This window comes from Pieris napi, chromosome 2 (genome assembly GCF_905475465.1).
Source record: "Pieris napi chromosome 2, ilPieNapi1.2, whole genome shotgun sequence".
NCBI classification, from domain to species: Eukaryota; Metazoa; Arthropoda; class Insecta; order Lepidoptera; family Pieridae; genus Pieris; species Pieris napi.
Window position 1 is genome coordinate 5,907,350 of NC_062235.1, and position 27,561 is coordinate 5,934,910.

The 27,561-nt window shown below is 32.6% G+C and overlaps 1 protein-coding gene across 1 annotated transcript in view; it reads right to left on the reverse strand.

Moving 5' to 3' along the window:
• The window catches only part of LOC125063044 (fatty acid synthase-like), a 43,274-nt gene extending 16,408 nt beyond the window's left edge, over nucleotides 1-26,866 (reverse strand). Inside the window, exons 1-17 of the mRNA XM_047669259.1 lie at nucleotides 26,776-26,866; nucleotides 23,717-23,869; nucleotides 22,922-23,114; nucleotides 16,840-16,960; nucleotides 11,090-11,293; nucleotides 10,305-10,421; nucleotides 9,709-9,872; nucleotides 6,199-6,341; nucleotides 5,877-6,080; nucleotides 5,256-5,445; nucleotides 4,845-5,004; nucleotides 4,473-4,642; nucleotides 3,787-3,938; nucleotides 3,439-3,622; nucleotides 2,897-3,045; nucleotides 2,305-2,486; nucleotides 1,786-1,905 (exon numbers count right to left, since the gene is read on the reverse strand). Of these exons, the coding sequence (XP_047525215.1) occupies nucleotides 1,786-1,905; nucleotides 2,305-2,486; nucleotides 2,897-3,045; nucleotides 3,439-3,622; nucleotides 3,787-3,938; nucleotides 4,473-4,642; nucleotides 4,845-5,004; nucleotides 5,256-5,445; nucleotides 5,877-6,080; nucleotides 6,199-6,341; nucleotides 9,709-9,872; nucleotides 10,305-10,421; nucleotides 11,090-11,293; nucleotides 16,840-16,960; nucleotides 22,922-23,114; nucleotides 23,717-23,869 (2,606 nt within the window). The 5' untranslated portion in view covers nucleotides 26,776-26,866. The remainder of the gene's footprint in view (nucleotides 1-1,785; nucleotides 1,906-2,304; nucleotides 2,487-2,896; nucleotides 3,046-3,438; nucleotides 3,623-3,786; nucleotides 3,939-4,472; nucleotides 4,643-4,844; nucleotides 5,005-5,255; nucleotides 5,446-5,876; nucleotides 6,081-6,198; nucleotides 6,342-9,708; nucleotides 9,873-10,304; nucleotides 10,422-11,089; nucleotides 11,294-16,839; nucleotides 16,961-22,921; nucleotides 23,115-23,716; nucleotides 23,870-26,775) is intronic.
• Between the last annotated feature and the right edge of the window lie 695 nt (nucleotides 26,867-27,561).

The window sequence follows — 27,561 nt, forward strand, 5'->3', positions numbered from 1 at the left end:
TAACACACGATGACGTAATATAGGTGCGGCCAATACGTGTTAGAGCGGGACACAACGCATACTGCGTCTCACATCGGTTTAGCGTGATCGGATAGGCGTGTTAGTCTGAGTCTGGTAGAGTTGTAGATTGAATTAATATCAAAGAAAAAACTTGAATTAATAACAAAGAAAAAAAAAATCAATAATTATATTGCATAAGTTTATAAAGAATGCTATGCAATAGCTTTACCGCGGCAGTCCCCGAGCGCCACACGTATATATAGTGCTACACGTATATACGTATATTATTTTTTATACATATTTATATAATTAGTATAAAAAATAACACAAGTGCTACTTCAAGATACTGTTCAAATAGCTTGTCTTCTAATAATGCTTTGCGTTTGGTACTGATATAAATTTCTCGTAATCGTTTTCCTAAGCTCCTTATATTTTATATATTTAACAATGTATCCTTACTTAAATTTCTACCCTGAGGGACTGTATTATGCGATAAAGCCGACAATATTTTGTGCAAAGATTGTTTTTTTGTGTAACCTAGCTTTTAAGTTTTTTGTTCTGTTTGTTTTCACTCTTCTGTACAATAAATAATTTATCTATATATCCTTCATAATATGGGTAATCCCCATACACCCTAAGCACATGGAGTCAAAGAACGCAGTTGCTCAGCCCTAGCTATTTGTTTGCGGTCCCCTGATTGATGAGCTGCTATTAATAACAGTTGGACTCTTTATTGCATTGTAGTCTAAGAGCCATTAATTCACAATTTCAAATTACGGTAGCCACGAATGTATATTGTATAAATAATACAAATAAATGAATAGGAGTCTATATTAGTATTAATTGTCAAATAGTTTCAGTTTGCTGAGTAATTTTAACGCATTAATTAATTTTTAATTAAATATGACTTCACATACATACTTAAAAAAATAGAAACAAGCGGTAAACTGAAAAATATACGTTTGAGGATCAGTGTTAATTAAAGTTAATTCATATTAAAGGCTCTTGAACTATTGATCCAGTTTCGAAATAACGCGTAAAGAGTTTGCGGTGACCTATGGAACATCGCAATAAGTGATGAAAAATGGGATACCCGCTCGTTTTTCGTTTGAGCCAATATATTATGCTGTTTGGTCAATTTTGCAACGTCAGGCTCAGGTTATACCATATATCTGCAAATATTAAACAAAAACGGAAACTGGATTGTGTCATATAATATTATACAACTTTAAAGAATATTACAGATGAGAGACAGGGGTGAGATGTAACGATTATAAGTTGTAATTGTTTCTAAATTTTTACGACTTGGCCACGGCGTGAGCTAGTAAACTACAGCCGCGGCCGCAGAGAAAGCGGAAAATAATAATCGTCTTTCGTCGAACTTGTTTCTTTTGCAGTAGAGACTCTTGGGCCTGGGGTTTAAGTGCACAGGCGCTAATTAAAGATTTTAGTTGGCGCCTAATAGATAGTACCGGTGACCTCAGAGCTTGCGATTCTGTAACTTGCAGGAGGAAGCTTGTAGTTTATTGTTTATCAGAATGCCAAATCGTAAAATGACTGCTTTACGACTGATTTGAGCACGACCGCCGCTGCGAAAACCGCTGTGTGAGTTCCAAAAGTGAGTTATAATCGCAAGGCTGGTGCTTCCTCGCTCAACGAATAAGTATCGCAGCGAGGAAAGGTACACTGCCACAGGGACCAAACTTTTTAAATTTGTTTAAATTTTTTATTATCAAGTTTTCATTATTTTTGTAATTTTTAACAAATATTTCTGCACATTCTTACCAGTCTTCACTATGCTCCCATTCTACGAGATGCGAGATCATTGGTGTACCAAGGGACACCGGGTATTGGACTTGTGGGTAGATGTTCGCCAGTTTCGGGTTCAATCCAGCTTGGTAAAGTCTGAAAAGTTTTTTTTATTTTAGGGAATAAATTCAAGATAAAACCGTTAAACAAATGGACTGTTTTGAACAAAGTGCATCAAGTTTTACGGAAAATTTAAGAAACGGCGATGTGGGTCAACTATTGCCACCACACTTTTTCATTCGAATCTCGACCCTAATTGTATGTTGTATATAATTTAATTATGTATTTCATTGCATATATAATAGCAAAACTACCTTAATAGTTATTGTTGTTTTCAACTTGTCTAGACAATAATTGGTAAACATGTCGGAGATAATTATTTATTTTAATAAAACATAGCTATTTAGAAATACGCTTTAAATTGTAATAATAAAGTATTCTACATTTCTTTTTGAGTTTAAGTTTTCATGTATTTAATGAAAAAGTTATACTTACTTGCCCAAAGCATTTAACATAACAGTCACATTGTCCTCGTTCTTCTGTGTGAGTGGTACGTTGGTGACATCCTTCTTTAGTGATCGCCGCAGAATAGCTTGGAGTAAGCCATGAGGCGCTATTTCTATCGTTATAGCATTTTGGTGGATCAGACGAGATGTCTCTTCGAAGAGAACTGGCCTCTGCGGTCGAAGTATATAATAAGTGAACACAATTATGACAGCAAAATATTTGAATTTTAAATGAAAGAATTAGATCAGCGATCAATGAGGGTCTTATGAATTAATATTATAGATAATAATAATAATTTATTCCATTTATATTCCATTACATTTATACTAATTTAAGTACATACCAGTATCAACATATACTATTATGTAAAATAATTATAACCTATAATTAAATTAAATAAAAGACTCAATCAGCAAAATCTGTTAAATATTACGCAATATCTATACATACCCATTATTTGATTTAAAAATTCAATAGATATTATATATCTAAATTATGTAACTTTTGAATGCGAATTAGGAGTGACATACGTATATGAAAGCTAAATATTTAAAGGGTAACATAAAATCAAAAGACTTACGAGTAAGTTGTTGGTGTGATATTCAGCAGAGCACAACTGTGCTTTCGGGTCTTTCCACAATGGCTGAGGAACAGACGATGAGACCCACTTCTCAGAGCGAGCTTTCGGGCTTGGAATCACTTCTTTCAGGTATTTGAGAAGTTTTGGACCTAATAAATTTTTTTGATTAAACACTTGATAGTTATTATGAATAATTACGATCTTGCAGTCGTCAAAGTAATTATTTATACCCTTCTACAACCTTTAAGTGAGTTACAGAATCGCAAGGCTATGTGACTAAAAATGACTAAAACCCTTAGATATTAACAGTACGAAGGTAAACTTAACTTCAGATAAGTAATAATACATGTATTTATGTTGCACGCTTTATCTAGAGTACAAAACAAGTGCCGGCTTCTTTGTTTCTGGTTAAAATAGAAATTAATGACTTTATACATGCAAAGTGTATGAAAGTGATATTCCGGAATCCCTTATTCTAAATTTATACCCCAATAATTTATTTCCATTGCAGTAAACCGAAAGAGGTTCAAACAAAAACCTACCAGCCTCAGCGATGTATTTGGAGTGGTAGGCAATGTTGGAACAAGGAACTTCCTTGGCAAAGACTCCCTTCTCCACCAATTTCGCTACGAAGATCTTCATGATTTCAGCTGGACCTGAGATGGTGCTAGATTCGGGGCCATTGTGACAGGCCACTTCAATTTCAGGCGGGCAGAGGGATTTGATCTGTGGTAACATATTTTATTGTTTTTTTTTTTGGGAGTGTCGAACATTTTAATATTCAATGAATTATTTAATATTTTTATCAAATATTAGGTATACATAAATAATTACTGTTGGTAAATACAACATTCAGCGATATACACGTATAGATTTGATAGAGTTCGTACCTGGTTGTATCCCAATCCAACAGCTGCCATGGAGCCCTTGATGAAAGGTGTTTCGATAGAAGCAAGACCGCGGCTGTACGCAGACAAGATCATCTGTTCTGCTGTGAAACAGCCGTCAGCGTATGCGCAACCTAATTCTCCGACGCTGTGACCTACAACGTTTTTTAGTGATATATCCGATATGCGATATTTTAGAAATGAGAAATACCCCAACAAGATATACATCTCGGGTCCTTGTTCAACTGTATTTGAACATTTTGTCTTAGGAGATAGGAAACCTAATTCAGTAGTTTAATATATGTTGTTAAAATGTATATTGTAATCTAAAACGGAAACGAAAGATACAAATTGCAAATCGTAATATTTAAAAATAATCTGATCCAAAAAAAATCGATATTTCAATTAGCATTATTCAAAGGCTTGAAAAACTTGAAAAATAAACATCATAAAAACATGTTACATATTCGCGTTCATACCAACTACAGGTATGATTAACCCGAATATAAATTAATCCGACGATTTAAAAAAACGACCTCACTTTTGTTTCGGTGTTTCACGTGAAATGCCTCTACAGTAGTTTTTTTTATGAAATCTGCTGTTATTGATATCAAAACTCGCTGATTTCAAGATCAATAGTTGTAATAATAAATGTTTATAAGCTTCTAATTAAACAGTAACAAACTCACCAATGATGTAGTCTGGTTCAATGCCAATGGCCTTCAAGACGTCGGTGAGACCAATTTGTACGGCGGCAATCCCGATGAAGGAGTTCAGGATGTTGTCATAAATTTTAGGGTCGGGTTCTGTGACGATTCTTGTTAGGTTGATGCCTTTAGGTTCCAGGGCCTTATGACATCTGAGGTCAATTAACGATTTATTAAAAGAAAGATATTTTAATTAGAATTAAATACATATGGTGCTTGGATTCAATCATAATTTGATTTCTGGTCATATAACTTAACAAATTGGTAACAAAAACAAAATAGTATATGAAGTAGTATTCTAGGTTGAACTGTTATCCCAACAAAGTCAAACTTGAACGGTCTCTGGTCACTTACTTCTGAATAGCAGCAGCGAAGACCGGGATTCTCATCAGCTGAGTAGCCATACCAGCCCATTGTGAGCCCATACCACTGTACACGAACCAAACGGGACGACGGACGCCCGAGAAGTATTGGATATCGCGGGCAAGAGATACTGCTTTAGTTGGTGTTGAGCCTAAAGTATAGTATATACATATTTAAATTATTGTTAGTTTTTAGTGTATATAATTAATTTTGTATTTGTCCAATACGCAAGAACAAGCTATTTAGAGATATCATGGTTTAAAATCTCTTCATTTTTATGTTTATGGAAAATTTATTTTATATGAGTGATATTAGTACCGAAATTCTATTATTATTTGTTATAACTTTTTACGCTTGTCTTGTTTAAAATATGCTATGTGAAACTTAATTTCCCTTGCTTACCTAATAATGAATATCCTCTGACAACATGACCTCCAATATCTTCTTCGTGAATGGCATGGTAAAGTCGTATTAATTCAACATCTATGGTCCTAGACTCTAAGTCATCTAGGATTCTGGCTACTGCAGATTCAGTACGTCCAGACGTGCAAACCAGACGAGGCAGGTCATCCGAGGGCATGCCATTGTTGACCTAGAGTTTTTGTATTGGTTTTGTTTATCTTAACACTTATAAACTGTTACTTTTTTTGATATGTATAAAATTATTTAGTTATTTTTAGTGGTACATCTGATTTGTTTTTCTTTGTCACCCAGTGGCGCTACAAACTTTAGCTCTGGGCCGGGTAAGTAGCATTAACCTTGTGTGCCAGATACACGCCGTCGACTTTTTAGGTCTAAAGCATTCCGGTTACCTCACGATGTTTTTCTTCCCGGTACGTGAGTGTTAAATGCACACAGAAAGTCCATTGGTGCATAGCCGGGGTTCGAACCTACGACCTAAGGGATGAGAGTCGCACGCTGCAGCCACTAGGCGAACCCTTTTTGTTCTTTGTAATTGCAATTGCTTAATATGTATGATATATTTTATATAATAAATTCTGCTTCTAAATACGTTTCACTTACTTTAGTCGGGGCAACGTTTTTCAACAATATATGGGCATTAGCTCCACCAAAACCAAATGAGTTTATTCCAGACATTCCTTTATTCCATGGAGTCTTTTCTGTAATTACTTCAAGACGGCCTTCTTCAAGAGCCTTGACACCGTCACGTCTTGTTTGATAGTGTAAATTAGGTGGAATGTAGCCCGTACTGTAGGCAATGCATAGCTGAAAAACATTAAATATTGCAAATGCGATTTAATGTGATGCATTCGTACTAAAAATAATTAATACGATTTGCAAAAAAGTAAACGAATAATAGGAACTAAGAAATATTAAGTTATACCTTAGCCACAGAGCAAAGACCGGAGGCAGGTTCACTGTGTCCTAAGTTAGACTTGATGGACCCAATTTTGAGTGGTTCTGATCTGCCCGTACAAAACACTTCATCGATGGCAAGCAACTCTTCTGGGTCTCCTACTTTTGTACCTGTTAAGTAAAATATAAACATATTTTAACGAACATAAAAGAAACACAGGAAGTGAAACGTAAATATTTACGTACAAATCAGTTTAAATAAGTTCTTTATTTAATACATATATAGAATAGAAAGCAAATATATAAATTGAACGTTAACTTTGATTCAACAACATCGTTGACAATAGTTTGTAGACAATTCCAACAACGATTTGTACGCTATTTATTACAACTATTGTTAATTAGTTAACAATAGTTTAATTGAAAAGTCGGTTCCAAATGTAACTAAACGTTATCATGTTTTGAATCTCTAATTTACCGTAACCGTTCTAAACGATTTTAAAAACGCGTTTAGATAACAATCACCGTTTCCTTTAGTGATGTTTTTACATGAAATAAGATTTTTCCTCGGTTTATCTTCGCCTTTGTGCCGTGAACAATAGCGAGTTAACGACGAAAGAGCTTTTTTAATTTTATGTCAGAAAGCTTAGAATAAATAAACTTCTTAGAATAAGTTTTGAACAACCCCGACTTTACACTAATCTGATGTCTTGATTTTAATTCTATTGCAATGTTTATTAGAATTGCAGGAGTACCTAAAGTATATTACACTGTACTTCTATGGGTTTACTATCGAGGTCAATATTTGCTAAAAACAATTAATCTAACGACTTATATTGGGGGGCGTCCATAAATTACGTGAGGTGTTTAAGGGGGGGAGGGGGTCGAGTCAAATCTCATTTAATCTTATGTTGGAGAGAGGGGGGGTCTAGGCAAATATCACGCAATTTTTTTCTAATTAAAAAAAAATAGGAAAACGGTTGACGCTAAAGGCTATCTCTGCAACTTCCCGCTAACTCCATACCTAAACCCTTAACATTTCACTTATTTTGTTTTAGTCGTAAATAAATGCACGAAGCAATTTTTTCTTTTCTTTTTACAGTAACAATCCAACGCGTTTACGTAAGAAACCTACATTTTGAAAAATCTCACGTGAGATTGGGGGATGGGGGAGGGGGTTGAATAAAATCTCACGACAACTCACCAGGGGGAGGAGGTACAGAAAATTAAAAAAAAAAACACCTCACGTAATTATGGACGCCCCCTTGGGACGGTAGACTTCATACACGTTTCACGTAGATACTGCTTCTGGGCGGTGTAAAAGATGTTTGTAACACAATTTTTAGTTACCACAACATATATAAAAGCAGTTTTGTTTGGCACTTACGATTAGACATATTTATATTTATAAATTGCAGATATCACTGGCACAAACCTCGTACAATTTCATTAAATGTATAGAGTTTTACTTCTCTACGCCACGTTAAATAAGCTCTCGAATTACTTTTATGTTTTTGATCTAAGCCTGAGGTAACGCGAAGTGTACTTTGAATGATGTTCTTAATTATTTTCTCCTTGTTCTTTTAAGACTTTGACATGTCTTTTATAGATATAGCACAAATATTCAAAATACTTCATTATGGTAGGGGAGCCCACGATGCTAAATGGGGATTTACTCGAGCGTCGTAGAGACCTATTGGGATGCAAAGCTTAGATAAAAAGAAGAAAAAAATGTTATATGATAAATTCCTTTTCATCGGTGGGGGAAGCGGCTATAGATTGTTAAATATGTAAAAAAAAACTGTTGCATGGACATCCTCGAGCGCGTCAGATATTGATAGCATCTATGCCCTACGTATTTTTAATAATGTACGTATATTAATCTGATCGTTTGCATGATGCGGGTGGTTGTATTTAAGGGTTGAAAATTAAAAAAAAAAAAAAATTATCGAGCGCGTCAGATTTTCTAAGGGAGTGTTAAGTGCACCAAAAAAAAGCTCTCATTCACTAATCTGACGATTTTGATGGGACGCAAACCCACAGCCATTTTCTTAATTTGCAAAAAAAAATCGCAATTTTGAAATACTCAAGCGCATCAGATTAAGATATATGTGGTTCATCTTTATGTTCTAAACGTACTGTCTCATAATCTGACGATTATCTAGAGGGATTCGCCTGATCTGACAAAAAAAAATAGAAAAACGGTTCACCTAAAGGGCCATCCCTGCAACTTCCCGCTAATTCCATTCCTGGGCGCTTAAAATTGATATTTTGAGCTCGCTGAGTTCAAAGAAATAACATTTCTATGCATTTTAGCTCTCCCAGCTCGAAAGTCTGATAGAAGTTTCATAGAACACTATTTTTGGAATTTTCAAACCGCAATAACTTTTGAATGGATCAAGCAATTTTCACGCGGTTGGCGGCATTCGACGCAGTTTTATCATCCTCATAAATAATTTTGCAATTTTAATTGATCGAACCACAAATTTCGGAGTAATCCCGAAAACACACTTTTTCGGGTTTCTTTCGTGTACGATATCTCTCGAACGAATCAACCGCTTTTGACCAGCTTGGTGGCGATCGACGTGGTTTTTCAAGCTCAAAGGCGGATTAGTTTTTGAAGTTGATCGATAAAGAAACCACTTTAAAAAAAAATATTTCTTATTTTTTTAAGATTTTTCAAAATTTCTCAAAATCTATCGGTCCGAATCGGTTCAAATTCACAGGAAATGTAATTTTGAGGGAAATGTTTAGAACGCCGTTTAGTAGATTCCGATCGGTTTAAGGAAATGTAGGCATCACGCAGCTGCACGCATTTAACTTTATCGACGAATTTTTGTTATTTCGGCTTGCGGAAATCGTCAGATTATATATTTTTCATTATTCTTGAATTATTTCCTTCAAAATAATAAAAAAATTAGCTACGCTCGAGAATGTCGAGATGACGTTTTTTTTTTACAAATTTGTTGCCCTCCCCTTTTTTCCCGTCACTCTCAAATTGTCAGATTAGTGGAATATACACTTTTTAGGATGTAATTAACTCACCCTACCTTAATCTGACGCGCTCGGGAATTTCTGATGGTCAATTTTTTTTTACTAAACTGATTCTGTCTCCTTCACGTGCGGCTTTATATATGGGCCTCATATTTTGTGGAGGTCCTTAACCGGGTACAAGGTATCCCCCTATATATTAATCTGCCGCGCTTGAGTAAATCCCGAAATCCCCTCTTGGGCTCCCCTACCATTAGGAAAATGTTTGATAAATAATATAAAAAGCCAGGATTGCAACATCTAAATATGAATCAAGCGGTATTGCAAGAATGATTTTTTGCAGTTAATGATTAAGAAGTCACGTAAACTCTTAATAGGCAATGTATATTTGTAAAAAAAAATTTTAACCTCGTTTCACGAAAGCGAAAATATTATTTCGCCGGGCATTGAAGCAAGGATACCTCTGCGTGTGGATAAATACCAAGTTAGATAAAAACCAGTTAGAATAAGAGTCAATATAGATAGTTTCAAGCAAGAATTTACGTACCTGTGCCGTGAGCCTCCACAAACTCTAAGGTATTAGGTTGAATTGAGCATTCTTCGTAGAACTCATTGAGAAGCAGTTTCTGAATATTACCCGCTGGGTATGTGATACCTTGCTCTTTGTAACCGTCACAGTTTGTCTTCGCGTGTAGGACTTGGGCGTATACTCTGTAAATATCGTTGAATTATTTTTCAGTTTTGCGTTCAGAGATTTATAATAATAGTTTCTATGTATCTTCCGGGTTACTATGACTGACCAAACAAGATTGTATTGTAAAATATACCTTAACAAATAGCAATATAGTTGACGCTATAACTCCATGTAATTAGCTTTGACTATAAAATTATTGCCATGATTGGCTCTTAAAACTATTAGGTCCCGTAATTTTCCGAAGTTATATAGTGCAGACACAATTTCGCGTTTGTTTCCTTTTGGCCATGAGATAGTTATCATGGCTTCAATTAAAGCAAATATGACTATATATAATTATCATATAGATATAGTTAATATAGAAACCATTTACTTTTATACTTTTTGGATTGAAAATATGACTAAGAAGTAGATTGTTAGTTAGTGTAAGATGGTGTTAGTAAAAATACCTTCTAGAGTCCTTGGCCTTCTGCAGCAAGCAAACAACGATGGCTTCAGACCGAGCGTAACCATTAGCACTATTGTCAAAACTCTTACATCTTCCGTCTGGTGATAACACTCCCAATCTAAAAGACAATTTCATTAGTACTTAAAAAATGTTACTGGCTGTCCAGCTATATTATTATGGGAAAATATTTATTATAATAACGTGCTCTCGTTGCAATTAAGTAATTGAAATACAGCTTTTACGGGATTATATTGAGCTTGATAGTTTTTAAAATATAGTTTCATCTCGTAAAAGGCCCCGCAATCAAGTAACGTATCAAGTTAACTTTTTACAAAGCAATCATATTTTTGTATAACACTCTTTTAAATTGCGGAGATAGTATTGAATTCTCTTATCAGAAATATCTAATATATAAAATTCTCGTGTCGCGGTGTTTGTAGTTAAACTCCTCCGAAACGGCTTGACTGATTCTCATGAAATTTTGTGTGCATATTGTGTATGTCTGAGAATCGGACAACATCCATTTTTCATCCCCCTAAATTTTAAGGGTAGTCCACCCCTAAATTATTTTATATTTTATTTTTAGATAAATTTAAATTTAAATTTTTTTATGATACAGCATTAAAAATCCATACAACCCCTAATTTTCACCCCTCTACGATAAAACCCTATTTTATATTATAAATGATATACATGGTAAAACGACGTTTGCCGGATCAGCTAGCTACAGCTACATTCTTAAACTTATCACAAAACACAAACGTACTCATACTTTTTATATGTTACCTGGAAAATTGCAGGGATACATAGGGATGGAGGCAAAGATTTGATCCTCCGACGATAGCGGCATCGCAGTGTCCGTCCCGAATGGCTCTGTATGCGTGCTCCATTGCGTATAGTGAACTTGAACAGGCCGAGTCTACAGTGTAAGAAGGACCCGTTACGCCCAACCAGTAGGAGATACGGTTGGCTAACATCGCACGGGAACATCTGTTGAACAAAAGGTAATATTGTAAATTTATTTCAAGGGATGAAGTTTTCCCTATCCCAGTAGCACATAAAGAAGACAAACCTAAACATCAGCAGTCTTACCGCGTTACTTCGATATCGATTGTGATTAAAATAATAAGTTTCCTTACCACGTTATTTCAAGTTTTTGTGATCAATGCTACGGATATTTTGAAAATTGTTACGCCATGGCTATAAGAATATTTAATCACCTTCCAAGAAGTTATAGATCGCTGCCATGTAATGTTTTCAAGGGGAAGGTGATTAGGTTTTTAAAGTCAAGGTGCTTTTATAGCGTGAGCGAGTATTTAGACCATAAGTTTAACAATTATTATGACATTATGTTAATGTTCTTATTATATGACATTGCAAAAAATTTATATGCCTATTTATATATGGCTGAATGTGCAGAATTTTCTTGTTGTTTGATCTAATTGTACGACTATCTTGGCAAATAAACGATTTATTATTATTTATTTAAGACCTTCATCGCAGTAAGGTAACATATTTCTTAAATTACTACTACTAATATGTTTATGTTATGCTTTTGTTTTCAATAATCTAAACATTTCTTAATATTCTCTAAAAAATATAAAAATAGTGAGCAGCAACTAGCAAAGAGTAATTGCAGACTTTTCCAGTCTGAAAAGATCGAGTAATTGCAAAGCATCAAGATAAAATTATCTCCTTTGCTTTGGTAAAGGAAGCTACGAGTTGATTAACCATTTTTTTAAAGTTTCATTTCTCTTTATCAACTAATATTTAATTTATATATTCTTCGGTTTCTGTTAATTTCTTATAACGTTAATTTGTATTTATTTTAAACAACGTCATCTTTTGTTTTGTTAATATGTCTACATCACCGAGAATATAATTTTCTACAATTTATTAGGATCACGAAGATATCGTAGTTTTAGGTAGCGTTACAGAAACAATTATTATTGAATTTTTGAATTTAAATGATGAAAATCCTAAACAGTTTCTCAAAAATACATGCAATTATGTTATCGCATGCAGTATTTAGTCCATAATTAACGTGGTTTAAATTCTTCATGTGTACAGAGATGTAATAATTAAGCGTTCATTAATAATTGTGCACGAACGAATCGTACTGCATGGAGTACACAATTAACATTTATCATTAAAATTTCGTTAAGTATCGTTTCCATAAATAACTGCATTACTGAAATACAAACTTCCGAAATTAATAATATTCAAAATTAATTTAGTAGTATACAAAAGTTTTAACATTATGATTTAATAAATATCGTGTGTTATATTTTAAAAATTACATGAGCATTTTTTCAGGGATGTGCCTGTTCAAATGTTAGAAAAAGTACGCAGACAAGGCCAGAAAAATTGGCCCATATTATAAAATATATTATTTTGCATTAATTTTCCCTTCTAGGCTTAAAATGTTTTTGTATTGTTTAAATATTTCTAGTCCACTGTTGATTTGTGTTAAGTCCAACATACATTAATATATATGTTTTTAAAGAAGATGTATTAACTTATTAAAATGCAAATGTAACCTTCTAGGATATGCGGTGTCATATAAATGGTACGGATTAGAATCAGTGCAAAATAAATGAAGCAAAGAAGAGCATCGTAGCGCTTTAGATAACTCTGCTACGCCGTAGCTCCGTAGCACCGTAACAGCGTAGTATCATAAACTTAGTTTAAGGAGATTATGCACTAAGAACTAAGTTAAATTAATGGATCCTACTTTATTCTCTTTAAGTGAAAGTTATTCTGACGTATACACCTTCACAGCAATATATATTCACTTATTTTTCTAAAGAAGCTCATATCCATACTTTGATAGAAGATTTTGTATTGTGTGATATTGACATTGTAGAAGCTATGAATAAAGTTTACGGTTAGTGCTGACGAAAAAGATTTTGTTTCAGGTTGAAGGTACATAGATCATCATTGAAGCAGACGTAGTAATGTTCTTTTGTACACATAGAGATTCTAATATATGTAACAAAACAATAGTTTTAAATTAATATATTGAAATTTTTATCAAACTGTTAAAAGATAAATAAACAATAACTGTATTGCTTTACGAGATTACCGCTAACGTCTCAAATATCATACAATTTATTAGTATTTGATGTATATAATATATGTATAATTTTACTAACAGCCTTACTTTTTAGACAATATATAACAAAAAACTAAAACTTTTATGATATAAACAAACTTTATGGTTTTTACATTTTGACGAAACGATTGCTGCGATTTAAAACAATTATTTAAATTTTACTTGAGTAAAGACTATTGAAACTATATGTACAACTTAAAAGTCTACAAAATTAAAAGCTAAGTATTCATTTGTGGTGACTCTATCAATAAAGGTCTATGGTGACAGTAATCTGTGGCATTTATCTCCTTTACATATGAAGTGTTCTAAGTGCAACGGAACTGTTTAATAAAGCCTTATTACAACTAGGCGAACGAACTAAGTGTATAGACACAGATTACGCTTTTACATTAATCCGCTTATTGATGGATATTGAATAAATGACTTCATATCTATTAGCATTAGAAGTGATTAATTTTAATCACATTTCATACTAAACTATCTGTAATGAAGCATAAAAAAGGTACAGTTATTATAAATTTAGCTATTTTATATTTTCATAAGAAGGGTCCAATGAGCCGCAACCAAAGTAACACCAATTAAGTCTATGGATTCCCGGTACCTAGTACGATTTTTTTAAGGTCGGAATGGCCGTCACTAACACGTTTATCAATATGGACTCAGCAGTGTTGGGCTAAAGAACATTACATAACATAACATTTAATACAACAAAAGGTCTGTAAAAGGTTTCTTTTGTGTCAATCATAAAAACGTCACCGTTGCTCTATTTCTATAAAATTGTCCTAAAAGAGATAGTAATAGATAATTATATCTTCAATAACATCTGAAAGTACTTTATCACGTAGAAGATTTCAATTAACTTTCCCCCGATACGTCGAGCGCCTTGGGGATAATATAAATGAAATGTTCGCTGTACGAGTTTATTTTTTTATATAATATTCAGAAAGACAGAGTGTTAAATAATATTGTTTGATACATTCTGAGAAACGTACATTTAATTAAAATTATTATGGAGATAGAACGTTGAAGAAGCGGATTCCATATTTGCTCAATAGTTTACCCGAGGACAAAAGACGTGAGATTTCACTGGATAAATTTAGAGGTTTATTAAAAAACCATTTGTTAAATATGCTGTAACCTATAAGTAATTTAAGTGTATTAGTATTAGTTGTAGTAGCAGTGTTAGTAATTTAGTGATGTAGAAGTTATGTTTATTTAAGGCGAGTCACCTGCAGTCAAACTGCGTAAGCAGTTTTGCGGGGCATGGTTTGATTTAAGGTGTAACTTTTTTGTGAATAAATATATTTAAATAAAAAAAAAATAATATAACAATTCTGTTAAAAACGTCATTGTAGCTACAAAATATAATATATTTTATGAAATATATATTTTCCTAAAATATATATAGCCTAAGACAATGTATATGTTGTACGATTTTGGTTCCATCTATTATTGAAAGCTGTAAGAAATTAAGATTTTCACATCCTTTCTTTTATAAAACTATCTTTATCTTCTCATATAAAATTTCTGTACATCGCTGCCAAGTAGCTTTGAAAAAATTTATAATATTTTGAGTATGCAATCTATTTGAAATGTTTGCACGTTGCACTCGGCAAGTCTGTTCAATACATTTACGAATGAAAAGCAGCTTATTGGTTTCCTATCATTGCAGCAATAGTAAGCTATATTTTATACCTTTTTAAAGTATCACAAACAGCCAGTGTGGTAAAACGGTTGGTTGTTTTGCTATACTGGTATTAATAATGAAATCGTAATTATAACAATGCTTTTGGTTTTTGTTTGAACTCACCTACAGTCTCGTCGAACGTGCTTTGTATGACAAAATCGTGAGATTTTAAAGTTGTCATTTTTGACAAAATGCGCAATTGTTTTGTTACAAATGATAATTAGGCTCGTTATCCAAAATGTTTCTTGAATTTCTGATTTTAGAGCGCTAACAATGCTTTGCTTTAGAATCTAGACCAAATCTTGCCCTCTAGTTGTGGTTCTTATATTTACAAAAAATCTGCATTATATTACCTGGACCATAATTTTTTATACAAATTTGTGCTAGGTCAAAATGAAAGATACCGGATAAAATCTACAGTAAGCATAAATCGTTTATAGTTCTAGTCACATTTAACTTAAGAAAGTTTCTACCTGACCTTATGTTTTAACCAACTTGAATGGCTTAAAATAGCGTGGTTTCGAGTTCTACGTTAACTCGGCTTAGCTAATTGATGGGTGTAGTTTAAATCCATTAAAACTTTGCTTTGGACTTTATAAATTATATTTCGAAACTGTTGAAATAACAAAGTATTTCAAAATGTCAAAACATTTTGCGCTTATTGTTTTCATGATTTAAAAAAGTCATCCTAATTGTACATTTAAAGCATTTTTTCCATTTGAAAACACACAAAAAAATCATTAAAATCGAACCAGCCGTAGAGAAGGGGATTAAACAGTATACTTAAATATTCTGTGCCTATGCCATATATGCGAGTTATTTTATGTCTTTACATAAAATACATCTTTATGTATTCATAGATATGTCCTTACTTTAAATTTTTATAGGCAAGCACGTGCCTTCTGCTCCTTCGTATTAACTTTCTTCTTCTCTAATTCTTTATAAATAAATTGACATATTATATGCATATTTTTCATAGCGAGAATTCTACACAATAAAGTCATAACCTTGTTAGCGTAATATTGACCCTATATTTCTTTTTTATCTTCCAGGTACTAATAGTTGCTGTTATGGCTTGAACGTTGACTTTTATATGAATTTAAAAAGAAGAAAGTACTCTTAGGATTAGGGTAAGTAGTGTTAGCCCAGCGCTTACTCCTGTGATTCTTAGCTCTAAGATCCTTCGAAAACAGTAAAACGTCTAGGTTATAGGACTACGTATGTTCTTGGCAATAATGAAAGGGTTGTAGCGCGTGTGGATGGATGTATGTAAATGGAATAGAAATTTAAATTTCTATTTTAGCTTATATAAATCAGCTAACTTGATAGCGCTTGATCCATTTAACTTTGTGTCCGGTAGTTAGCAAGTTAAAGCAAAAGTTATTAGAATATCATTCCACAATGACTGTTAGCAGGCAATTACATTAGGTATTTATGTTAAGTCTATGTAACTATAATCTATGAATGTATAGAACGAAGAATGTCTATATATTTAAAAATTTAAATATTGTAACACATATGTTCAATAGCGCATCATCGAAATTGCAATGTTCCAGAAAGATCGGTAGACTGTAGCCATTTTAACTAGGTATAAAATTTTGCAATTAAATTGTTGAACACAAGGTTAAAACCTTGACACTAAAATGTTACTATGTCAAAAATTATAATACTGCAAAAAATTATAATGCGTTCGCCACATTATAAATTTGGTGTTTAAATAATTAAATTACATACCCAGTAACACCAAATCCATTGACCTGCATTTTTTCGTAAAACCATGTTTTTTCCGATTCTGAAAAACAGGCTCCAACAAACACTCCAGTCTTAGTATTGCGCAGTTCCTTTGGATTCAATCCTGTTGAAAAAAAACATTCGATTAAAATCATCATAATAAATAATTTATAGAACGTATTCCTTATATTATCGAGCATAACGTTCAACCCGCAGTGCATTCGCGCTAAGTAGTGAAACAGTTAATTGGGGGGCCTCATAGCCTAGCGGTCTTATTAAGTGGCAGCTAGGTGAGGGGTACCGGGTTCGATTCCCGGTTCGAGGGCAAGTTTTAATTTAATTTAAATTTGTTCTCGGCCTTTGGGAGGGTTGTGCGGTACCGGGCGAGTGCTTAAACCGTACATGGAGGACACGGTCGAATTTCTAAAGACGCTTGTCTTTAGAAATTCGACCGTGTCCGTGACGAATTATAAAAAATCCTATACTTGACGCTGGCTAATGCATGAATCGTGCCAGAGCCATTAAAAAAAAAAAAAACCAGTTAATTGTCAGATGTCACTTTTTTGTGCTCAAAGAAAAAATCAAGGAATTCACAATTGTGCGTAGATAAGAAAATAAGATGAATGATGATAAGACGTTAACAGATTAGTATACCGCGTCAAAGTTAATAATATTCAAGTAGGTGTACCATTCTAATACATAATTATAACAGAAACATCAGTCGTATTGCTGAGCAAGCACAGATTAAAACATACTAGCTGGCTACAATTCACGAAAATGGAACGATTCACGTAATTTCACATTTTGGTGGGAATATTTGATATTAACTTTTTATGCATAATAATAAAGACAAGATATTTTCATACATAAATATGGTGTTTATTATAGTTTTACAGGAAATCTGCTTGAATCGATAGTTTTGTTATTGTTGTACTGTGTGAGTGTTACATATACTATATATATACTTAGAAAGCATCTGTGACAATATTTTACAATCGGAAGAATTTAAAGTAAAAAGCTTAACAGCTCACTTTTCCTCAGTTCTCTCGTTTTGAACTTTTGATAAAGCAAAGAATGAATAACTCTGCTTATTTAGCATCAACGAATAAATTATTCAAATTTCTACCATTGATAGAGATCTTTTATCATCTTCGCATAATAGCGACGAGCCAACGAGACACATTGTCCTATTTAAGGACTTACTCTGAATAGAGGTTTTATAACAATTCAATATGGAAATACTATTTAATTTATTGAATTTATAAAATCTATGTTTTTATAAAAAAAGAAATATAGGTTGATTTATTTATAACGCAAGCATTTGATAGATTATTTTAAATGTTCTAATAATTAAAACTTTAATTGTAATAATTAAATAATAAAACCCAGAATAAGACCGTCAGTATACCGCACAATATTCTCGTTGTACCTAGTATCTACCTCTAAATGCCAATTGCAGTAATATTAACTGAACAAAATTTGAATTTGGAATCTCCGGTCACATTCACACAGACTATCGCAATATGCAAATTCCACAGAGTACGCACACTTTAATAGTCTTGTGGTGGTTTTGGTATGTTACACTGTTAGCGCTCTGATCCGATATTTTAAATTCAATATAATTTTTAAAAACTCGAGAATTATTGTATATGATTTAATATTAATATAGCTGGCTAATGCACAAACCGTGCCAGACCCATAAAGGAAAAAAAAAATATTAATATACAAAACACTAAAATAATCACCAATGGTGTCTTATATCAAATCATTTTTACCACTATTGAGTCTAATAAGCGCATTAGAGGTCCATAAGTGCGTTTAAATGGTTTACTTTATGACGTAATGTTTAAGATATACATTAATTAAGTTTCAATAATACATGCAGATATTTAATTTTCAAACTCCAACCAAAGAAACCACGATTTAAAACTTATTTTGAAGTACCTACAATGCAATGTTTATTGTCTACTAAAGTAAAGCGGTATCTCTCACTACATTTTTCCCTCTAATTGTGAATTCTTTGAAAATAAGCCAGATGACCACAATCCTTGGCAAAGATATTACAGGGAAGCTCTTTGGTAACCTCACTATTTCTCTGCAAACTAACATAACTCAGGTTTTTAGCCTTAAAAGATAACCTAGAAAAACCACACCCTAAAGAATTCTAAGTATACCGCATATTATGCAAGCGAGAACTTTCGCGGTAAATTCTCGTAAAAAATAAATTAGTTCACGTTTGGAACTGTTTGATTATATTTTAAAAACACAACAGGTGTTACAGGTTAAGCGTGTGCCTAATTACAGTTTTGTATGTCTACTATATTAGTTGTATAGTAAAATTAAAATGTCAGATTTATTAGCTGTTTTAATATAATATTTTTATCCACAGATAAAAAATATAATAAAGGCACTTTAATTCCATTCATTCATTTTCATTAAATTTACTTCGTAATCTAAATTGTTTTACTGCCCGTTGATAAAAAAAAAATCACAGGAAATAATATTCTTACATGGAATAGGCTTCCGGAAAGTGTAATTAGTGCACCATCTTTGAACTTTTTACAAAATAGGTTGGATAGTTTCTCCAAATCTCAAAATTCGCTCGCATCAGCTTAGTGAGCTGCTAGTGTGTTTATATACATAATAATAGTACACGACTTGATACATATTCAAGACATTTCATTCAAGTCAAAATGTCAGTGTTACAATGTCCTTATTTCTAGATGACCGAAACGAATTTAATCTACTAAACGAAATTTTTGGATCAGATAAATTACGCTCATTACGGGCGGAAGAAACGGCGGTATACTTATAGATTACTGTCCTCTTTTACACCGTATTGTTAGTATTTATATAAAATGAAATTATTAAAAAACTCCGCTAAACTACATGTGTAACATAAAACGATGATCTATAAATATAGATCTAGACAATATTATTTTTGAAATAACCTTAAACTATAAACATTTGACGACATAATAAAAATTTCTGGGGAGAAATGGACGGAAGAAGCAGTGGCGTAACTATATCATCTGGAGCCCGTGGCAAATCTTCTTTCGCGGCAATTCTTTTGATGGGGCCCTACCAGTAAAAATCGTCCCTACTCAGTCTAATTTTAATAAACTTCGAGATTTTCAGCGTACTCAATTACACGTTGTTTATGTCCCACTAATGGCCATAGGCCTCCTCTCTTAGGCGAGAGGGAATGGTCTGTAGTCCCCACGCTAGCACAATGCGTATTGGAGATCTCACATTCATCTATAGAACATAATATCTCTTGGGCAGGGGCCCTCTTGGATCTGGGGCCCGTGGCATTTTGCTTTACGGTCCAAATGTAAAGTTCAGGAAGAGGGCTTTACCCAAAAGAGGGTTTTTGAGTTAGTTAGTTGTGTCGTGTCAGCAAACAATAAAAATAACAATAGCTGACAAAGTGTGCAAATGATATTGTAAATAGAATGGAATTGTGTGAAAAGTGGCTTTACTATTATTGCACATTTATAATGTTGACATAATAAAAATTATAGTTCCATAGCGCTTTGATCTTTAAAACTTCGCTTCGGATTTTATTGAGGTGCATTATTAATAACACTAAATATAGATATATGTCTCTTTGTTTAACTTAAATAGTATAAAACTAAGGCGATACCCGCCTCCGTATGTTTAATCTTTAAAATTATAAATTTTATACTTTAAATTATTTTTACTTGAGCTATTTTAAAGTAATAAACTTTTCACATAAACTCTCATTATCTCCATAATTGTATACTTAGCGGAAAAATATAAAGTCATATACTAAGGACGTTTTCGGACCGAGTTAGACAAATTAATAATAATTATACCTGCGGAAAAGCTAACATTATGAACTCGCACGGGAAATTTTAAGTTTTTAAATTAGTTAGTTGAGTGTAGCCGGAGTTAATACCACGGCTAATGGCTTTATGAAAAAAGTTCAATTATATTAAAGCTTTTAAAGACAATGGAAACCAGTTAAAGTTCTACACAGGTAAATCAGTATCGGCCTAGTGGTTAAAGTTACGCCTATTAAGATTGTGATTGTGCCTACGTCCAGACCCGGGATTTTTATGAATTTTGCGTTCTATGGGCGTTATTAGCATATTATCGAGCCGAGTAGCATTTATTTAGACTAGACACAGGCAGTTTTACACCCAAAAAATAACGATATGCAGAGAAAGATTCGATTAAACATGTCGATCACAAGATCATCTCTTAATTTCGATTTTTAAGTGTCTGCCCCAGGGTCCATTTCTTGGGTCTACGGCTTCATATATAATTTTAGTAAATACATAAATGTATATTGTAAATTTTATAGTATGGTAAATAACCATCTACGAAATGATAAATACGCGTTGTATGGGAATTAGAGGAAGAATCGTATAGCGATTGGAATTTTTTGCTTCTTAAATTGTGTATATAACAGATTTTAAAATGGTATATAAAGATATATATTACAAATTTCCCTAACGTCTGTTAAGAAAAGAAAGAATACGCTTATGAAGTGTGGGACGAAGTAGACGTAGTGTATCAGTCACAGAAACTTGATCAAACGTAAAACATAAGAAAAGAAGCACGATTCGGTGTATAATGGAGACTTAAGAGTAAAGTAATTTCGTCGGTACACATACAGACAATACAATTTCACCGCAATATTATTCGGTCCGAATAACGTTTCGCCTTTTTCTGCTTTTGTCGTAGTTTTTTTGCTCAAAATTTTTGCGAAGACACGCACCGCATAATGATGCTGCAGATCTCTAAAAAGTTTTAAAATAATACGTGAGGTTAGATCTTGATGTGACTTAAGCTGTATTTTTCTGTTGATTGTAATGAGATAAAATGATTCATTTAATCTAATATTTAAATTCTCGTGTCACAATGTTCGTTCCCATACTCATCCGAAACGGCTCGACCGATTCTTATGAATTTTTTTATGCATATTCAGTAAGTCTGAGAATCGGCTACTATCTATCTTTCAAGCCCCTAAGAGACCTTTTTTTTTATTATTTAGACAAATTGTTTGTTTTTTTTTGATACAGCATACAAAAATACATACAACCCCTAATTTTCACCCCTCTACGATCAACCCCTATTTTTTATTATTGTAGATAGATATTTTATTGAACTAAAATAATGTTTCCTAGAAATAATATACATGGCAAAACAGACGTTTGCCGGGTCAGCTTTTTTAATATAAAAAAATGGTGGAGAGTTTCTTGCCAGATCTTCTCTTCTGTTTTAGTACTGGCAGTAAATTTAAATATTAGGTCTTACGAAGACTACTTAGAATCACCAATGAAATTGGAGATTCTACAACCAGCAATTACATATTTAATTATCTATGTATTGCCACGCATATCGAAATTTAAATAAATTTTATACGAAAGCCGTATTAATTTAAAAAAGATTTAGTTATTTTTTTATATTTGTAAAAGTGTGTTAGTTTTTGGCACCATGGATAAACTAAAAATTAATAAAATTTTCGAATATGACTTCATATGGATATATAGCTGCGCAAACAACACGAAACATACGATTTTTCTTTGACGTTGATATGTGAACGAAATTTACGTCCAATCCGTGCGATTTGATTTTTAATAAGTCTAGAGAAGTATTGTAGTAGTCTGTATATATAGTATTGAACTGATATTGAGTAGTTCAGGGATGTGAAACCAATCTAAACCCAACTACATTCTCTAGAGACTCAAGTAATCAAACAATAAAACGCAATTGATTTTCTTTTATAACAATATTAGGTACCTATTAATAAACATTTGTAGTTAATCAAAATCTCTATTAATAATCTAAATTTCTATTGATATTTCTTTATTCACCAGCTAAAAATAAAAATGTAACCAAGTAACGAATCCTGAAAGCTAACCAATCAATAAATGAAATCTAACTTTTCTTATAAATATTCTGAACTTAAAAATATTGAAAAGCTCCTTATTTAGACAGAGTTAGACTACTTATTTTTATGTAAATACATAATAACGAAACACGTCAGCAATTTACTATATATACGGCTATCCTTAGTTTTTCAGTTTACAAATAGACAAAACTCCGAACTCACCAGCATCAATAACAGCCTCGTATGCTTTTTCCAGAAGTATTCTGCACATGGGATCCATGGTGTGGGCCTGTTTGAAATGAACGCCAAAGAAGGATGCGTCAAATTTGTTGACATTGTTAATTTTTCCTGTACGCTGTGGTATCTCAGGATGGGCAAGTTTCCACCGACGCGCGTCGTTGGAGATCAGATCAACCTGGAAATGAAAAGGTGAAGCAGAGATTAGTGAGATCACTTCAATATGTATAATGTTTCTTTTAAACGAATTTAAAAAGACATTAATTAATTTTTGTTTATGTCATGTTTGTCCAAAAGGTTCTGCTGATCAATGTCTCACTATGTCTCACTCATATTAAGAGACTAACATAATGAACCCATTTTTCACTGAAATAAGGAAAAATCTCTCAAATAGTCTTTTTGGCATTAAACCTGTCTCTCCGGGGAAACGTTGTTATTTCAGGTTGGAAGGTGTATTAAGCTATTCAGAATAGGAAAGTGCATATAAAGCAACAATATCAATGCCTGCCCTGCGATTCTGTAACTCGAAAAGTGAGTTACAGAATCGCAGGGCTGGTAGCAGATATGCAATGTGTATCGCCTAATTTGATAAATGTCCTAAAAAAGTATATTTAAATCCTTAGCAGTTCCTAGTTTTAAATTATGGATTTAGTCAAAGGTGTGTGTGGAATATATATTAGGCTTTATGTTGTAATTAATAAAATATTTGATTTCAAGTAATATAGAATTCTAGAAATTTCAAGAATAGTGAAGTAGTATCGATAATGATCTGTTATCTACCTTATTAAAGAGGTTTTCCTGTAGGTGTATGACAGAGTCAGAGTCGGGGAAGTAGCCGGAAATACCGGTGATTAGCACTTCGTCTCCAGGCGGCGGGTGAGACAGTCGGTGTCCAGACGTCAGACGGTCTTCTGATACTGGAACGTACGCCATCTAGAACATCAAGCATGCAATAGACAAGATTAGTAATATATCTATAGACGCAGATTTTCCACATGTCTAAGAATACGCGCCCACAAAGTGTGTGGAAATGTAGACGGCGTGTGTCTTCTATCTTATCTATTAGAAATGATCACGGAACAAATACAGAAATCTGAGGCCCAGATATCAAAGTGTATTCGTAGTATGTACTAATAGTAAGACAACCGTGTATCTATCAGTATCCAAAGAATAGACAATATATAAAAAGTCTTAGCAGTACTATGAGAAACATAGTTCCATACCAAAAATATATATAATCCTCGGCTAAAAATACAATTGATCATCTGTTTAAAATAAATGATAATATTTATGACGTGAAAGTATTAACACTTAATTTACGTGACATTCAACCCCGCTACATATTTAGTACTATTTAATATGTACATTAAACATTTTTGGTTGCGCACATACATTTGAATTAATTAAAAAGATTATACAGTTCATCAAAACTAGTGAAATGCATAAATAACATTACACAAAGGTGCTATCTACATAAGAAGATAAATCGGTAGTGTTTGTTCACTCAAAGTAACTCGGGAAGTACTGGTTGTAATTCAAATATTCGCGGGTGACGAATTAGAAGAAGGCAATCTAAATCATAAAAGATTAAATTTGCCGTTATAAAAGAACTTTTACAAAGTTTATCTATAATATAAAAATGAATCGCAAAATGTGTTGGTAAGCGCATAACTCAACAACGCCTGGACCAATTTGGCCAATTCTTTTTTTATAATATTCCTTGAAGCACGAGGATGGTTCTTACGGAGAGAAAAATTTAAAAAAATTTAGTGAATAAGTCTAAAATCAACACTTTTCTATATTCGTAATAATATTTAAAGGCAATTTGAACTTTAATACCATATCATAAAGTTCAAGTGTTAGTAGAGGGGTTCCGGGAAGGTAAATTTTTATTTTTTGACATAATGTATAAATTTGTTGCCTTATCAACTTTCTTTTTTTTATCTTACTAGCTAGACCGGTGTCCCGAATAGCAGAATAAGTATTTAAAAAAAATAAAGAATCGACTGTTAGGCGGTACGATGTTCGCCAGGCCAGCTAGTTTATTATATAATTGTGATTTACCTCTATAACAAACAAACATTTATGATATTGTTATTCATATAACTTCTTCAAGCTACTTGAAATATCTATTCCAACATTTGAACGAGGATTTCCTTCTCAAAGGTCTCTTGGAAAATACCTATATAATTTATTAGATTAGACGTAATGAAATAAGAAATTTCACCCACGTAGTCCTGGAATGCGAGGCTGTGGCTAAGCATCGTACAGAAATCTTCGGAACAGTGAGGTCGCTCCGTGAAGCCTGCGAAGTGCCCAGGAAGCTTCTGTGCTTTTGGGAGGAGTTAGGCTGGCTAAGTTAGCCAGGACTTTACGTACAACGGACCTATTGAGCGTCTCAGTGCGGAAACTGAGTCCACAAACCATAACCATAACCACATAAAACAAACCTATTTTGTTAATTCGAAATACTATCTTTTTTATATAATTATTATTAAAACACGTTATTCTTCTATGAAATGTATATTAATATGGTTTTCTATTCATGAAATTGCTTTACATATTTCGTATGTTAAAATAACTTTGAATTTAAAAATAGCTAAACCGTTGACCCTAATGTATTTTTAGATTTTAATCTATAAGAACATTAGATTCTACGCTGGGTGCACCGTATCTGTTACAAGAGGAAGTTTCCTTAGCCTTAGACACTGCCTCAGTGGCAACGAGAATGAGAATTATATTATATAATTAATCAGCGTATATAATTAATATTTATTTAAATTAAAAAATTTAATGCATTGCGGCGACAATGTATAAAGGTGACGTGACCGAGTTGACGGGAGTCGCTGTTTCATTAATGATGAGCTTGTAAAGTTCCATTATCAATTTTTTTTTAACGTGTCCAGTTGTTTATCAAAATATACGATATATATATATATATTTGTCCTCAATAGACGTAAAATTTGAAACAGCTACTGTTTCAGCTGTAAAATTTATCTAAATATATAAATCCCAAAGAGAACTGAATCATATTATGTTTGAATTCTGGGATAACACTTAAAAGACGACCACCAGCTTCTATGGTGTATAATATATATATTATTTTTATACAATTATAAAACTATTTATGTTATGTTAGATTATTTAATAATTGGTAAGGAACCTACGACTGAAATCGAACCATCACATGACTACCGGTAACTAAAATTGTACAAGAAAATACATGTACGGTACATTTACGGGATTATGCCGAACTAAATTTTTAATACAAATATTTGTCGCACTAAAGTTATACAATAGCGCAAAACTGTACTGAACTCACGGTTATTTTACTATTACAATGTTTACTTCCACTTAAAAGTTATATTTTGACGGAAGTTAAAGAACTGTGTGTTTTCAGTTACAGGAAAATTACATGAATACGTTTTCCATTACGTACATACTAATGCAAATTAGTTTATTTTCCATTGTTTCGAACATTTGAAACTTTGTATTTGTATTACAATTTTACAATGCAATTTTTGCATGTATAATGCATATATGCTTATACTCCTAGATAAATGGCTTGTCGAACACAAAATCAAACCGATGCGATGGTTCCACAAATAAGCGATTAAGCAAAATATTGAATTATAACATTGAAGTATTAATACAATCTTAAAGATCATCTTAAAGAATCGTACGTAAGAGTCTAATTACGAAGAAAGGAGGTCCTACTACCCTACAATCTTAAAGAGTATAATAAGTGACTATCTCTTTACCCATAAAAACCAACCTCTTTACCAAAAATATATGCGTCTTACCAAAACAATCTTACCAATAATAATAGTAGAAATTACCTTGATTCTTCACAAATGAAAATCACTATAATGAAATGGAAATCGACCGTCAACACTGGCCGGACACCACTCCGTGTCTGGACACAAGACAACAACGATTGTTGTTTATAAAACGGATGGTTAAAAAATTAATTAAGCAAAGGGTGTTCACATGCAAGAAAATTGTAATTGGTAATGATAGTTGAATTTATAATAGCACTTATCACGATATAAATTTTTGTGTTAAATCTAAATCTTTTTAGAATTATTAACGATGTTATAAGATAAGCTGTGTGTTTTATATATTTTTTTCTATTATTTTATATATTCCTGAAGTAAATTGTTAACGTAAAATATGATGTCTTTATTTGATTAAGATTTTTATATTAATTGCATGTGTTTTGCAATTGTGATCACAAATTGCCTAAAACCTATCTTGAAGATGTTCTTGAAGTAATTTTTAATTATAATAAACAGTAATAATTTCACATTGTATTTGATAAATAAATATAGTACAAAATATTTTGTTTTAATCGTTTTAAAATTAATACATTTCAAATGAAGGGAATTCAATTTACGCGTAAAATAAATGAAGTTTACCTTTACCTCCTATCAAACACACGTAATGTTCTTTTACACTACCCTACTGAAATTGAAACATCACAATTATTTTCACATATTACTACTATAATGTTGTAAAAAATGCATTTTAATTTCGTATGCATTTCAACTCGCATAAATAATTGACATTATAATAATGTTACAAACTACGATAAAGTATATTTATCAAATTATTTAAGATAACTA